This window comes from Acomys russatus, chromosome 9 (genome assembly GCF_903995435.1).
Source record: "Acomys russatus chromosome 9, mAcoRus1.1, whole genome shotgun sequence".
NCBI classification, from domain to species: Eukaryota; Metazoa; Chordata; class Mammalia; order Rodentia; family Muridae; genus Acomys; species Acomys russatus.
The window spans coordinates 58,826,316-58,843,238 of NC_067145.1; the positions used below are offsets into that span (position 1 = coordinate 58,826,316).

Here is a 16,923-nt window from a genome sequence, read left to right on the forward strand (position 1 = left end):
ATGTGTATATAACATTTTCACTGTGTATATCCATTATACATAGTACTGTGTTATATACAAATATTTTCATATGCACTGTAGAATGAGCATATTCTGTCCCCATCTGATGCCCACTACTCTATTCCTCCAGCCTCTTATTAGTCTTTTGTTTGTTTGTTTGTTTCCTTGGACAGTATTATTGTACTTTCAGGTCCTATAGATGACACACTTAACTGTAGGTACCTATAGAAAATCTAGGAACTACAAATGAAAAAAAAAAAAAAAAACCATGATATTTCTCTTTGGCTTAATTTGCTTAATACTGTTATCTCTAGTTGCATTAATTTTCTTCTTTATGGCTGAAAATTTCCCATCATGCAGCTGAGCTGAGAGTGGTGGCACATGTCTTTAAACCCAGCATCCATCAGTCAGAGGCAGGTGGATCTCTGTGAGTTTGAAGCCAACCTGGTCTATATGATGAGCCCCATCCCAAACAAGACTGCATAGTGAAATCATGATTTACACATGTGCATGTGTGTGCACACGTGTGTGTGTGTGTATGTGCATGTATTAAAGGAAAATTTCATACATACCACATTTACTTTAATCACTCCTCTGTTGTTGGATGCCTAGGTGGGTCCCATAACTGATGCATTGTGCCATCCAACTTTCTTTCTTAACCTGAGGATGGAGTGGGTCAGTGAGACCAACCATGTGTGCAGGGCAGAGTTTAAGGATGACCACTATTGAAGCTCCTGGCTGATTCATTTCCCAACAGATCTCCCCTTATCCTAAGCTGGAATTCTGATGTCCCCTCACTGAGGTGTCTCTGCCAGTGCAACTGGAGGGGTTTTCTGCCTTAAGAGCACGTTTCTTCAACACTGATAGCTTTGAATCACCAGAGGAGAGTGAAGGAGTTAGATGAAGGTTTTGGGGGTACACTGCTCCTCCCTGCCATGTGCAATGCTGGCCACACTGATGACAAGGAAAGACCCATTTATGCTTGATTCACATTTACACAAGAATATTCCAGTGGAAGAATCCTGCATTTCTTCTAGAAACATGTTGTATCCATTGCCAATATGCAAATAGGAAGAGGTCAGGGCTGGGCTAGGGGTGCTGGCTCCATCCAAGGGCGGCTTTCTTTGTTCATCTTTCCTATCCCAACACTGAGAAATTCTTGGGCACTAAAGAGATGTCCCGGGGTGAATGAACAGCATTTTTTTTTTTTATTATTCTGAGCATTTGGGAACTTATTTGCCTTGTTGCTCCCATATTCTCCAGACAATGGCAACACAAGAAAGAAAGTTACACCTCTTCCTGAAAACCAAAAAAAGGGACAAACCACAGAAATGCAGATATCAACGACACAGTCTGTGCACCAAGAGAACCTTCCAGGTAAGGCATGCAGCTCAGCAGCCATCCTCCAGCTGGCTCCTAGGAGCTGGCCTTTGGTTACACAGAAAGGATGAGCCAGAGAAGGGGGGGTTAGGCCTGTTCTCCACAGGCAGATGCAATTCAGTCTCCTCTCAGAAGACCATGCAGATGGCAACGTTGCCTGCTATTGGCAGACTCACTGCTTAGCATTTTAAACCACTCTTTCTGAAGGCAACATGGGCTATGCTTTAGAAGCATGAGAATTCAACTCCAGATTCAATTCAATTAAAAAAGCATGCATTGGGAATTGTTATGAACTGAACTAGGCACTGCCCACAGAAGAAACAGGTTGAATAGACAGTGGTCCCTGCTCTCCCAAATTCCTCCTGTTTTTCTCTAAAGCACACAGCAATGAACTGTGAGAAAAACCATTGATAACAATTTGCTCCTTACAGAACAGAGCTATAAAATGATAGCCCCAGACAATTATTACTTGTTAATGAGGAGTGGACGAGTAGGCACACTGTGTCTGCCCACACCTTTCCCAAATGAAATAATAATGCTTAAATTAAGCTACGATGTCAGGAAGAAAGAGTCTGCTAGGGTTGCTTGAGATTTTCAGGGGACCAGTTGGCCATTTGAAGACCATTTATGACCTTACAAAGACCTTTATTGCATCATGTATAATCTCCATTTGAACTCTACAACTGAGTGAATCAGGGAGTGGGAAGATGTACCTTAATGACCAAAGAAACTGAGACATAGCGACATTAAACAATTTAGGTAAAGTCACATCATAGGGTGAAAGCAAGAGCTCGTGAGGAACCTTTAACTACCTAAAAACTACTCGCAGTGTCCAATATGCGGGTTGGGGAGAAAGGCCACACTACTGCATTATTGCCATGTGATGGTTTTGGTCCTTCCCTCTTCCTGCCTCTGTCCTGGAGTGGTGTTTTCAAGTACATTTAATGTTTTCTGTGTTCTCCTGGTAACAGGTGCCAACCTCTACAGTTACTGAAGGGTTTTAGGAGGGTCAACATTTATTTCTTACTCAAGAGACAAGCAGCTGAATTGGGCATGGTTGTATGTGCCAGTAATCTTAGCATTTGGGGAGCAGAAGCTTAAAGCCAACCTGAACTGTATGATACCCTCCCTCCTCACCCCCAAATAACAAAGAAGAAGGAGGAGGAGAAGGAGGAAGGAGAAAGAGGAGAAGGAGGAGGAGGAAGCAGAGGAGGAAAAAGGAGGATAAGGAGGAGGAAGAAGGAGGAAAAAGAGGAGGAAGAGGAGGAGGAGAGCACCAGCTGTTTCTACCTAAGGGATGTCTCATAAATTGTTGTAGTTTGGTGTTTACATCTTAAAGAAACAAATCAAATTCAAAAAGGTTCTGTCATTTATGTTGTTTCTTGACTTTAAAATAATAATTTTTTTTTCTGAGACTAAACCACAGTCCCTCTGCTGTTACGCACACTGCAAGGCAATAGAAAATGGCTCAGGTGAGAAACACTCAGCTTCCTGTTTGGGGCAGAGAGTTTGTATGTGGCTCTTTTGGTGATTATTTTGGGTGTTTGGGGGTTTTGAAAATCTGGAAGGTTCTAGGCCTGAGTAATTTCATGATTCAGAGGTAGACAGTATCTGTATGTATGGATTCTGTATGATCAGATGAAGGGCGGTTGGTAGGGAATTTCAAGATCAACGCCAAACAAGCCACAATCCCTGGGGCCAATGTTCAGCCAAGTCTGGGTTTATTCCAGTGAGTGCAGAGCTGCTGGGCATAGGGATCTTTAGAAGGCTCAATAGGATCAATCTGGGTCAAGCTTTCATTGTGGTTTCATCAAGGACCATGATCCATTTCTCTGAGATTCTTTCCCGCTCCAGACATTGGCCTTATCCTGGGTCAGCACCCCAAAGTCCTAGGATGATTCCCAACTGCCACTCACTTTGTTCCTCCTCACTTATTTGGTGGCAATACAGAGTGGTCTGCCCATTGACTCCACCTTGCTGCCGTCTCTCAGATGAGAGCACTCTTGCACCTGTCTGCTCTTGCAAAACCCTTGGGGTCTTTGCAGCATCAGTCAAATGAAGAACTCATTCCCCTGTGTAACAGGAACATTTACTCTCCTGAGGTAATTGCTGCCTGGGAGGCTTACTGCCACTAACCTAGGCCTAGTCCTAGGAGCTTCTAGTCTCCGTACAATCTAACCTAGGCCTAGGATGTTTCAGCCTCTGAGACTTGCTGCTGAATAAGCTCACCTTTCTTGTTCTTTCTGAGCTCTGGGCTGGCTGGTTCAACTCAGCAGTTCTGGCTCAAACTCCTCTCCCAGCTGACTTATTCAATCTGGCTTCTTTCTCAGCCTCTGGATTGCTCTGCTTATCCTCAAACTACTCCAGCAGTCTGCTTTAATCTCCTGGCTCCTTCTAATCATCTCCTCATTTGGTCTTCACCTGAGTTCTCTCTCTCTCTCTCTCTCTGTAGCCAGTCTCTCTATTACTGTCCCAGTAAAACTGCCTCCCCTTGGCCTCTTATTCTGTGTTGCTCCCTTAAGTAGCTTCCCTTTCCTCTCTGTACTTGTAAGAGTTGGGCATATCAGGGCCAGAGAGATGGCTCAGCAGTTAAGGGCTCTGACTGCTCTTCCAGAGGTCCTGAGTTCAATTCCCAACAACAGCGTGGTGGATCACAACCATCTATAATGTGATGTGATGCCCTGTTCTGGCCTGCATGTAGGCACGGCACTATATACATAGTAATAAATAACTTTTAAAAAAAAGAGTTGGGCATATTCTATTCTGTCAAATCTTTCTTTGATTCATCACTTTTTCTGCCACTCAATTAAACATCACTTTCAAACATGGGTGCTTCCTTCTACAAATTAACTTTACCTTCATTGTTTAGGATTAAAGGCATGTACCACCAGGCCTGGATCTAAGATTTTCTTTACCTGAAACTTGCTCTATACCAGGCTGGCCTTGAACTCAGATCTGTTTGCCTCTATCTCCTGGATTTAAAGCTGTATTTATATTCCAGTTGGATTGCACAGACCTAGAAGGTCTTTGGACGTGATGTCCTGCCAGAGCAACCATGTTCTAAGTTTAAATTGCTCTACATCCCTGTGCACCCAGCAAGCATCCTCTCTTAACCTGACAAATCCACTGTCTGTCCACCTGCTTAAGTCTTTCTTACTTAATCATCTGTCCGACCCTTGCCAGAGTAACAGTGCACCGTGTGCCTTTTCCTTCGGAGACCTGAACCGACATCTATCTGGTCACCAGATAGAACACTGACAACAAAGTAAAGAAACATTCCACCCATGAACCAGTGAGTTATTGGGCTTGTTCTTGGCAGTATGGATGACTCGAATGCAGCTGCATCACCAAAAACCCCCCACCCCAGCATGGATGACAGCCCTTGAAAGCCACCTCACTGGGGCTCCCCCCATCCCAGGCTCACAGCTCCAACAGTTTGACTCTCTTCCCCTCAGTCATTGTTATTGCTTATATAACAGTAAGAGAAGAGGGGGGGAGTTTCAGGAGCATGCTGAGATCTGAGGTTTGTTTGTTTTTCTGAGTCGTAAGGAACCTCCCTCTAAGAGGGAATAATTCAGCTCAAAGGAAATAGCTGCACAGCACTGGGTTCCGTGCCTTTCCTACACTGCCTACATTCCTGTCAGCGGGGGTTTCTCAGTACTTGTAAGTTTCGTGAAAGAGTGGAGCAGAAGAGCAAGGTCCAAGTTCGAGTTTCTAGAGACCAGAATTGCTCTGGGAGCAAGAAGTAACCTAGAGGCACTCACTGCGCCTTCCCAAGCTTGCCCTCAGAATTCTCTTCCTCTTTCAGGCCACTGCAGGGAGCCTCCTCCATGGGAACACGAAGATACCAATAGAATCTATCATTTCGTGGCGGGACAGAGAGTTCAATATGAGTGTGTTCAGGGATACAAGGCTCTGCAGAGAGGTCCTACCATGAGCATCTGCAGAACGGTGTGTGGGAAGACAGAGTGGACTCAGCCCCAGCTCACATGTGTAGATGAAAGAAAACACCATCAATTCCCAGGTGGGTTGTTTCTTTCTCGCGTCCATCCCATTCTTTTCTCATCAGGGTCAAGGTGAGACTCCTCACTACCCTGGGACCTTGGGAAAGCCGCTTGTCCCTCCAGGTCTCATGTTATAAAACATAGAACTGAAGAAATACCGTGGTCCTCTCAACCCTGCTCTGCATAGCAATAGTTAGAGGCAGAGAACTAATGATCTCTCTAGTGGTCCAAAGCACATAGGATGCCGTCTCAGGGTAACAGTGCTGTCCTGTGTCTAGATACTGCTGATTCTAGTCCAGAACCTCTTCCCAACCACAAATACATCCCATAGTTCACAAGGCAAAGTCCAGCTCTGCACCGGCACTGTCTCTTCTTTGTACTTGTCTTTACTGTAGGTATGTCATTTGTACGGTGTTTCATTGTCATTGTACTCCCCTGTAAATGTCCCCCTGATCTTTGATTAAAAAAAAAAAAAAAAAAAAAAAAAGAAGTATGTGGGACGAGGCTTGCTTTAGCATGTGGGTTCACATACTCAGTCCTGCCCACATACAAGCTGCCTGTGTTGAGGTCCTCTGCCATCTTTGTTCAAAATCTTACTACTTCCATAATCAAAAGTTACTGGAGTTCACTCATGAGTTTGCTACCATTTGCCATATCCATGACTTCCGCTGTGGCTCTCTCAGGATGCTACTTCCTTCCCATAACTTGCTTCCAGTGAGCCATGGCCAGGGCATGCCAATAATTGTCTTTGAAAGAGGTGCGTGAGATGGCAAGGCCCTGGTTATCCGAGTTAGGGTCACTGTTGCTGTGATAAAACATCACAATCAAAAGCAACGTCGGGAGGACACAGTGTATTTGGCTTGTGATTCCACAGTGCTGTTTATCACTGAACAGTCAGGACAGGAACTCAAACAGGGCAGGAACCTGGAGTCAGGAGCTTATGCAAGGGCTATGGGGCAGTGCTGCTTATCGGCTTGCTCCTCGTGGTTTGCTCAGCCTGCTTTCTTATAGAACCAGGACCACCAGGCAAGAGGTGGCATTACCGACAATGATCTGGGCCCTCCCACATGCTCTACATGCTTGCCTACAGCCCGATCTTTTTTTTTTTTTTTTTTTTTTTTTTTTTTGAGACAGGGTTTCTCTGTGTAGCCTTTGCTGTCCTGGACTCTGTAGACCAGGCTGGCCTCAAACTCACAGCGATCTGCCTGCCTCTGCCTCCCAAGAGCTGGGATTAAAGGTGTGCGCCACCACCACCCGGCGCCTACAGCCCAATCTTAAAGCAGCAGTTCTTCAGTTGAAGTTCCTTCCTCTCCAATGACTCTAGCCTATGCCAAGGTGGCATAAAACTAAATAACACCATGGGTCACTGATCACAAAGGAACCATCAAAGCTCCATTTAGCTCCATTTGATGGTGGTGGTGACGGTGGTGGTGGTGGTGGTGGTGGTGTGTGTGTGTGTATGTGTGTGTATGTGTGTGTATGTGTTATTTTGGCTCATTTCCAAGTCAAAGTGGAAGCCAAGACTGAACAGGAAGCCTGGAGAGAAAGATTTGTTCATAGTTCCATAAGATAGTCACTGAGTTAGACTTCCACGTTACCAGCTTCTAATGGCCCTGATGTGGAACTGTGTCCCAGAGACATGCCCAGAAAAGGTGCTTTGCCGTAGCAGGTGTACCTGGGGCCAGCAGCAAACGGTGGGTAGAGGGAGGCATTGGAGTCCCAGATCTCCATCTTGGGCACCAAATGCACTGGTTCTTTCTTCTGCAGCTAGCGAAGACTCTCAAGAAAGCAGAGATCCTGTTCCTGAGAGTGAGACTGTCTGTGCCATCACCACCACAGGTATGGAAAGAGCTTCCATGAGCAGACATTTGGCCATCATGCAAGACAGGCAATGGCTGTGTAAGCCTCTCCAGCAATGAAGGAGGAGGGGGAAGCCAGCCCTAGCTGCCTTCCTCTCCTCCAACGCAGCATAACCGACCCAAGGCAGTCTGGGAAGATGGCTCAGTTCATAAGATACTTGTCAAGCAGAGCATAAGAACCTGAGTTTGGGGTCTCTGCAGCTTGCTGGCCATCATCTAGTCTAGCTGAACCAACAAGAGGCAAGTGAGAGATCCTGTCTCAAAAAATAAAGGAGGCAATGAAGAAAGACATCTGATGTTGACCTCTGGCCTCCATAGGCACACATGCATGGGCATTTGCATGCACACACACATGCACATACACACGTGTACACACACACACACACACACACACACACACACACATGAATGTATACACCCCCTCTGCATGCACACACAATCTAAAGGAAGTATGAGAAGGAGAAATAACAGGACTGAGTTTGGGGTCTCTAGACAGACTCTGCCCACCAGGCCCTTTACCTCGCTTTCCCCACGCTGAGTGATGAATCTACTGAGAAACCCTTCCTCTTCCACCCTCATGCAGTCCTGTGCTGGCTGCATATTGACTGCCCCCTCATCTCTCTTTTCCACAGGCTTCCCACAACTCTCAGAAGCAGCTACGACTATGGAGACATTTGTACTTACAACAGAGTACCATGTAGCAGGTGGGTCAGGTTATCTCATTTATGGACAAATTATGCAGCATGCCAAGATGCAAAAGTAACTTCTATTCACCTGATGTGATTGTCATCTCAGAGACTTACTGCTTCCGTCTGCTAACCTAAAAGGTTCCAGCCTCCGTACAATCTAATATAGGCCTAGAATGTTTACACCCTCTGTGACTTACTGCTGAATAAGCTCACCGTTTCTAGTTCTTCCTGAACTCTGGCTGGCTGGATCAACTCAGCTGTTCTGGCTCAAACTCCTCTCCTAGGTGACTGATGCAAATGGATCAGTCTCTTGGCCTCTGACTGAGTTACTCTGCTTGGCATCATACTAACTTTGGCAGTATGTTCTAATCTTCTGGCTCCTTCTCTAGCTCATCCATCGTCACCTGTGTCTAGCTTGTTCTCTCTCTCTCTCTCTCTCTCTCTCTCTATCTCTCTCTCTCTCTCTCTCTCTGCAACCTGCCTCTGTACAAAACTGTCCCAGTAAAACTGCCTCCTCCCTATGTCCAATACACTACACTCCCTTAAGAGTCGGACATATCCTATTCTGTCAGATCTTTTTCTGGTTCATCACTTTGTCTACCACTCAATTAGAGATCACTTTCAAACATGGGTGCATCCTTATAAGAACCAACTTTACCTTCATTGTTTGGGATTAAAGGTGTATGCTAAGGATGTGTCTGTATTCCATCCTGAGTAGCCATGTTGCTGGATTAAAATCCCTCTACACCAAGATACGTGTAATTGACTGGTAGAAATAGCCCCTTCTTTCTCTAATGTTTGCCTATAAGGTGACAATATGACTTTGGTCACTAACATTGTTCAGACTCCCACAGATCAGCTCTAGTGTATTGTGAACTGTGTTAGCTGCCTTTTGCATTGTTGTGACCAAACGCCTGACAAAACAAAGTGAAGGAAAGAAAGGTTTGTTCTGACTCACAGTTCCAGGGTCCAGCCCATCACTATGGGAAACGCGTGGTAGCAGGACTCTGAGCAGCTGGTTATGGTCCATCTACCCAACGGACATTCATGCTCCACAGTTGTGGGGAGTTCAGGGACTGCCCCTTACATGAACTCTGGTACCCCTGATTTTATCAATTCCCCTTCATGGGGAGGCCCAGTGGCACATAGAGGAAGGGAAGCAGGCTATCTGAAGGAGACCTCATAGGCGGTGGTCATATGGTAGTGGGAGGAGGTTCCCTTCTATCAGAGGTCTAGGGGAGGGGAATAGGGCAGAAGAAGGAAGGAGAGTGGGAACAGGAAGATACAAGCAAGGGGATAACATTCAGAATGTAATCTGAATAAATTTAAATTTAAAAGAAAGAAAGAAAGAAAGAAAGAAAGAAAGAAAGAAAGAAAGAAACAGAGAAAGGCTGGCTATGGTGGCTATGGTGGCATGCCCTTAATCCCAGCACATGGAAGGCCTAGGCAGGTGGATCTCTGTGAGTTTGAAGCCAGCCTGGTTTCCATAGTGAGTTTCAGCCAGAATGACATACTGAGACCCTGTCTCAAAAAAAAAAAAGTAGGGGAGAGATGGCTCAGAGGTTCTAAATTCAATTCCCAGCAACCACATGGTGGCCCACAACCATCTATAATGAGATCCTGTGCACTCTTCTGATCTGCTGGCTCACATGCAGGCAGATACTATATAATTAATTAATATATATTAAGTATATATTAATTAATTAATATTTTTTAAAGGTAAAAAGAAGAAAGATGAATGCTTGTGCTCTTTCATAGAGCCTAGGATGCCAGCTCATGGAATGCTGCTACCCACTTTTAGAGTGGGTCTCCCTACCTCATTTAACCTAATCTAGATAATCTCACATATATACCCAGAGTCTTGTCGCTATAGTGACTGAGACCTGTCAATCAGTATGAACCAAGAGGACCACCAGTGTCAACCCTTAAATCACCCTAAGCCAGTTCCTCCCACATACATCTTCAAGAACACTGTCCCCCAAACTTTAGTGAGGGAACCCTCAGAAGTCAGCATTTGGGAAGTAGGAGCATGGAGACATCAGTATGTTTAGGATTCCTCATCTTGTTTTAACATTTCCTTCATGGAAGATGCTGCTAGTGAGGCCTGTCCTCTGAGCCTTCCTCAAGTTCCAGCGGCAATCTGCTTTGGAGGCCTAGTGCCAGCCTAGATGCCGTTCCATGCCCGCCTGGTCTCTGCTCTGACTCCTTGAGCCTTCTAAGAAATCCTCAGGGCAGAGGAAGGGGAAAAAGAAGCTGTAGGCTCCAGCTGTGAAGGAAGTCCTTGCTTACCTAGAGAATTTTCTTTGGATCCAGCGCCAACCGCCCCACCCCCCACCGCTCCGCTCCCCACCCCCCCTCACTCCCCCAAGCATGGCCCCAACCAGCGCCAACCCCGCCCCTCCCCGTTCCCCCAAGCCCGCCCCACTACCTGAACTCACTCAGCTCCCTCTCTCTCCTGACAGTGGCCAGCTGCATCTTCCTGCTCATCAGCATCATTCTTCTGAGTGGGCTCACCTGGCAACACAGATGGTGAGTTCAACCCGGTAAGGGCTAAGCAGCCCGGTGTTTGGTCCCTTGCCTGGCAGCACGAACACTGCCTAGAACTTCTCAGCTGACAGGCTGGGAAGATAGCTCCATTGAGGAAGTGCTTGCCTTGCAAGTCTGAGGACTTGAGCTCAATCCCCAAAATCTTTGTTTAAAAAAAAAAAGCTGAACATGGTGGTGTGGACCTGTCATTTCTGTAATGCCGGTGCTGAGGGGGCAGACAGAGGTGGGTCCCTCAGACTTTCTGGCCGGCTAGCCTAGAGAAACTGGTGAACTCCATGTTCATTAAGAGACCCTGTTTCAAAAAATAATGTGAATAGTATCCTAAGGAACAAAACTCGAGGCTGAACTCTAGCCTCCACATACATATGTACTCCCCGACACACATGTACTCATCCAACACACACGTGTACTCCTACATTCATACTTGCACACACACACACACATACACACACACACACACACACACACCACACCTATGAGGGGCGGGAGAGGGAGGAGGACTGGGTATGTTGTCACATTCCTTTAATCCCAGCATTCAAGAGCTGGAGGCAGAAAGGTCATATCATTGAGGGCAGTCTGAGATGCATGGAAAATAGCTAGTCAGATCCAGCTACATAGTGAGACCGATCTCAAAAAAAAAAAAAAAAAAAAAAAAAAAAAAAAAAAAGATAAGTCACACGCTGAGGGGTGTAGTTCAGTTGTAGAGTGCTGCACATGCTCACAAAGCCCAGGCTTGATCTGGGCACCTTAAGAAACCAGGGATAGTGGCCTACACCTATGATCTGAGCACTCAGGAGGCAAAAGCAGGAAAATCTGAAGTCCAAGGTCATCCCGGGCAGTGTGAAATCTTAAATTAAAACCAAAAAACCGAAGCCAGGCGGTGGTGGCACACGCCTCTAATCCCAGCACTCGGGAGGCAGAGGCAGGCAGATCGCTGTGAGTTCGAGGCCAGCCTGGTCTACAAAATTAGTCCAGGACAGCCAAGGCTACACAGAGAAACCCTGTCTCGAAAAACAAAATAAAAACAAACAAACAAACAAAAAACCAAAAAAAATTAAAAAGATAAAAACAGTAAATAAATTATTTCTTAAAGAGTTAAGACTGTAAAAAGTATCTTGAGAAAAGTCTGCCCCTGACTTCGGTTCATTTCTTCTTGTTGTTATAAGATGCAGAGAGACGGGATTTAGTTGACTCACAGTTCCAGGCTGCAGCCCATCACTGGCGTGGGAGGGAGCTGGGTGGCCAGAGCCTGAAGCTCATGCCATACTCACAATCTGAAGCTAAGAGCAACGAATTGATGAGTGCTCACCTATGCCCAGCTCGCTTTTCCTTCTTTTCTTTTTTATAGAGTCTAGGACCCAAGCCCATGGGATGAGTTCAGGCTGGGTCTTCCCAGGTCAAGTGAAGACAGTGAAGACAGTGCCCTGTAGACACGCCCACAGGAAACCTAATCTAGGCAATCCTTCATTGAGATTCCCTTCTTAAAACTAAACCATCACAGTCCCAAAGGTCAAGGGCGTGCCTCTCCTGCCAGAGCAGGTTCTGTGCAGCCCTGATACTCTTAAATCTTTAATAACAGAGCCATAGGGTAGGTGGGAATCCAATTTCTTCCACTCATGCTGTTCATCTGGCCTACTCCTAGTCTTCCTCAAACGAATCAAGTAGAAATCACTGCTGTCCAAATGAGGATGCCCTGATGGTTGTCGCACTAGGAGTTAGTCATAGCCCTAACGGCTGACCTGTTTCCCTAAGGTGTCTTTTTGGGGCTATGGGGGATGAAGTATCATGCCTGACAGTCTGTGGCCTCAGTGCTTGTAAGACCTTCTCCCTGCTCAGGGTGAGCATCTATCCGGCAAGGGCCTTCTCGTTTGGTAGCTTAAGACCAGAACCCTCAGCACCGGAGGGTGGGGCTCTTTGTGAGCAGCGATAGCATAGAGTTTATAATGTGAAGCAAGGAACTGCAAAAAACCACGTGAGTTTCCCCCTAAGACCTCCCAGTACCACAGTCATTAGGAGGACTGAAATATGACCTCAAGATGACTCCTTTGGTCAAAGAACTTGTCCAAAACAAACAAAGAAATAAACAAAACCCATAGTTCTAAAATCCTAGAACTAAGGAGTCCAGCCTGAGGCTACGTAACAAGACCCTGCTCTCACATTTGCACACTCTCCCATGTAGACATATAATTAAAAATAAGATTTTTTTTTTTTAAATGAAAACAAAGTCTACTTTCTAGAAGCTTAATTTCATCTAACAGTGCCCTCTTGTGGACATTTGGAAATCCTACCTCGGAATTACTGAAAAAAATCTGATCTTTGCCCAAGGTATTTTGGTTGTTTTAGATGGAGTACTAGGATCTAGGAGAGTGCAATGTCTGCCTCACATTGGTTAAACTTTCAGGTATTTCATGGTTTGTTTGTTTGCTTTTTTTTTTTTTTTTTTTGTCCTGGGAACTGAATCCAAGTCCTTGAGCATGCTAGACAAGTGTTCTATTCAACAAAACCCAGCCCTTTGAACTGTTTTGTGAATATTTTTCCCCTTTTTATGTTTTTTAATATTATTTTTTTTTTGGTGAGGTTGACCCACTTGACAATGCATGTGTGAGGGAGTCAGAGGACAACTTCCGGGGTCAGTTCTCTCCCTCAGGCGCCAAACCCCTCACCCACTGAGACGTCTCTCTTGCCCTGTTGGATTGTTGGCTTTTGTTTGTTTGATTTGATTTATATCAATGGTTCTCAACCTCCCTAACACACGGATCCTTTAATACAATATTTCATGTTGTGGCAACCCCCAACCATAAAATCATTCCGTTGCTACTTTGTAACTGTAATTTTGCTAACATTGTGAATCATAATGTAAGTACCTGTGTTTTCCAATGTTAGGCAACCCCTGTGAAAGGGTCATTCAACAACCGCCCCAAAGGGTCACTCAACAACCGCCCCAAAGGGTCACTCAACAACTGCCCCAAAGGGTCATTCAACAACCGCCCCAAAGGGTCACTCAACAACTGCCCCCAAGGGTCACTCAACAACTGCCCCCAAGGGTCACTCAACAACCTCCCCAAAGGGTCACTCAACAACCACCCTAAAGGGTCATTCAAAAACCACCCCAAAGGGGCTAAGACCCACAGGTTGAGAACTGCTGGCTGGGTGTGTTGAGACAGATTTTCTGCTATGTAGCCCAGGCATCTTTGAACTGACAGAAGTCCTTCTATCACACAACTTTTTAAGTGTGGGATTACAGTGGTAGCTGAACACTAGGTGTGGAGGAAGTTTTTACACAGCAGAAGTAGGCAACCATCTTCATGGATCTGACTGTTAGACATTCACAGCACAAACCTGCTTGGAGCCTGTGACGTTCCAAGTGAGATGGAAAGCCTCAAACCATAATGTAGCTCTGTAAATTCAAACTTAAATACCATTAAAAATCTCTTCCTGGAGCTGAGAAGACAGCTGGCTAAAGTGCTTGCCTTATGAGCTTAAGCCCAGAACCCACATTAAAAAAAAAATAGCTGAGCACAGTGAGCATGTGTGATCCAAGGTCTGGGAAGGCAGAGACAAGCAGATCCTTCACACACAGGGGCCAACACGCCTAACCTTCTCGGCAAGTTTCCAGCTAACCAGAGACTCTGTCTCAAAATATCAGAATAACTGGCTTCTGGGGAATAACAACCAAAGTCGTTCTCTGGCCTCCACACACAAAACACACACACACACACACACACACACACACACACACACACACACATGCACATACACATGCATACACACATACATGTACATACACACATACACACACATGTACATACATACATATACACACACATACACACACACTTCAGTTCTTTAGCTATATTAACCATATCTCAAGTTTTCACTGCTAACATATGTCCATTGGGTAGACAACAAAAGTGCAAACTAGCACCAGCTAGAAACAAGGCATCTCAACCCACATAAATCACTCAGTATATTTAATTGCTACTATTATTCCAGTTCAGCAGTTATTATTCCACAGGACTAAAAGGGGGAAAGTCCACAACTGCCAAGTGTTGGCTGTTGCACCATGGGCCACAGATATACAAAACTCAGCCCTGCCCTTGGGAACTTACAGAGTAGTAGACTGGAAGATGCCTTGAAATTGTTTCGTTTTGTTTTGTTGTTTTTGTGGTTCTGAGGAGGTAGATCAATAGTGGAGCAGTTTCTTAACCCTATTACTGAATCTCTGGTACTGAAGAAAAAGATGAAAGGGAGGGAGGGGGAGGAGGAGGAGGGAAGAAGATGTGTTGAAAGTCTAAGCTGGAGATATGTAAACAGAAAGGGCGTCTAATCCACATGGGATTCAAAGACAGTTTACTGAACTCACAGCCTCTGAAAGGTCTGCTAAACTAAGGCAGGAAACAGCATCTAGCAGAGAAAGCTGGGGTGCCTACAGAAATGTGAATGGTGGGGTGATGTCCAGGAGAAGGCAATCCTGGGTGATGGGGTGTAAAATGAATGGGGACTGTGGCCACAAAGATACCACACTGCCCAGATGGACAGAGACACTGTCACGGAAGATGGGAGGCCACAATGAAGAGCTAGGATGTCATGCTGGGGTGACAGTAGCTCAGATCAGCTCTCCTAGGAGAGGGACGGCAACTCTGAGCTTCTGAGTGTTCAGAAGGCCCTGTAGAGGCCACATTTACTGTGGACCATGTGCTGCCAAATTGACTGTGATGGAATGAATCCACATAGAAGTTGGTGATTGCTCTCGTGTGGGTCTGTGGATCTGACTGAAAGGAGGAAAACAATCAAGCCATACAGAAAAGAGCTGGCCAAGTTGGTGTGATTGGTTAAGTGGATGAAAGTAGGGAGTAAGGATGAGGGGTGAGTCAGAGAGGGGCCCTGGGTTTCTGAGATAGAGGGGGCAGTAAACCACCAGATCCTACAGCAAAATGTAAAGCGATGGTCTCAAGTAATATATTCTGTTAGCCACAAGCACAGCCCCATTTGGACATCCACGTTGTCAGACCCACTCAGCCTCTATATCTGTACTGTCCAGCCTGGAGTTAGCGGGGTGTGGTAGGGGGTGTGGTGGGGTTGTGGGGATGTGGGGTGTGGGGGGGTGTTACTTCTTTGGGTTCTTTCTCAGAACACTGAGTTGAATTACTAGTACACAGAGCCAGTTTTGGCCTCTGGAGGGATGAAGAACACTTGAGGTTGGGTTACACCAGGCAGGAAGGTAACAAGACCCCAGGTGGAATTTAAGGTTAGAATCTCAGGGTTAAAGTGCACTGTTCAGTTCACATGGGTGGGGACCATGTTGCTCTTGTTATACTATGACACACATGGCCATAACTGAGTTAATCTTCTTCCAGGAAGAAGAGTAGAAGAACCATCTAGAAAACTAAGAGCAGTCGGAGGCCAAGAGAAGCTGGTGGAATCATGAAGCTCAAGCAAAACCTAAGAAGAGAAACACCCACTCAACCGGTGTCTCCTGTTGATCCCATGGGTTCTAGAAAGTTCTGAAGCTGCCAGACATGGCAGCACATCAGGAAACTGCAACTCTAAGTTGGACTTCGCCATTGAAGAATGGGATCTAACCATTTCTAAGCAGCAGCTCTAAAGTCTTTAATGGGACAGAGGGCCCAACGGCACTCTACGTGTTTTGGTTTTGTGTGTGTATGTTGATGAGAGCTACAGTAGCATGGACACTTTTCATGCCATATATAATATAGAAAAGGTAGCTTTTAGGTTGACTTTACTGTAACCTCCCAGTCTGGAAAGCCTATTAAAGCCCAGCACAAATGCTCTCCTTCTCCTCCTTGTCCTCTTCCCCCACCCCTCCCATCTCCCTCCCCCTTCCCGTCTCCTCTCTCTCCCCCTCTCCCCCATGCCGCAGCTCCCTTTCCTTCTTCCTTTCTGCTCTCCCAAGCTGATCCTAGCCACATGGCTCCTTTCTCAACCTCTGGTTGCCTAACTGGTTCTTCTGATTTCATCATTTACTGAGCAGCCTTTAAAACTCTGGGCTGGTGACTAGGACTCCATATGTTCTTAGCTCAATCCCAGACGGGGGAAACCCCCCTTTCCATTGAAGCTTCAGTTTTTAATTTCTAAAGAACAGAAACTATGGCAGAACAACTTTTGGGTAACATCAACACAAAATGGTCAAGCTGTGGGGAACCATGGAGTTTCACTCTCCAGAAGCCTCTGCTAGGGTCAGTGCCAGAAATGTAAGGCTAAACTAGATCCCAGGATGCAGATCACACTAGTCAAATGCTTTATTAACAGGCCACTGTAAGAGCTGGTTTCTTTGGAACTGCTATTAGTTGCACTCCAAATTTGGCCTGAGCGAATTTGATGTCTGCAGGTGAACGCACAAGGAACAGACATGTACCTGGTACATATCATGAAAACACTGAAAAAGAAATGCTTTCAATGTTTACGGAAGAGAGGGAAGAAAGA

The 16,923-nt window shown here is 45.7% G+C and overlaps 2 protein-coding genes across 5 annotated transcripts in view; both read left to right on the plus strand.

The window, feature by feature from the left end:
- Positions 1-16,106, plus strand: part of Il2ra (interleukin 2 receptor subunit alpha) — a 42,887-nt gene extending 26,781 nt beyond the window's left edge. Inside the window, exons 3-8 of the mRNA XM_051150877.1 lie at positions 1,264-1,377; positions 5,189-5,404; positions 7,152-7,223; positions 7,876-7,947; positions 10,395-10,461; positions 15,837-16,106. Of these exons, the coding sequence (XP_051006834.1) occupies positions 1,264-1,377; positions 5,189-5,404; positions 7,152-7,223; positions 7,876-7,947; positions 10,395-10,461; positions 15,837-15,861 (566 nt within the window). The 3' untranslated portion in view covers positions 15,862-16,106. The remainder of the gene's footprint in view (positions 1-1,263; positions 1,378-5,188; positions 5,405-7,151; positions 7,224-7,875; positions 7,948-10,394; positions 10,462-15,836) is intronic.
- Positions 1-16,923, plus strand: part of LOC127194016 (3-alpha-hydroxysteroid dehydrogenase) — a 1,235,587-nt gene that overhangs the window by 374,298 nt on the left and 844,366 nt on the right. The gene's annotated exons all lie outside the window — the stretch shown is intronic.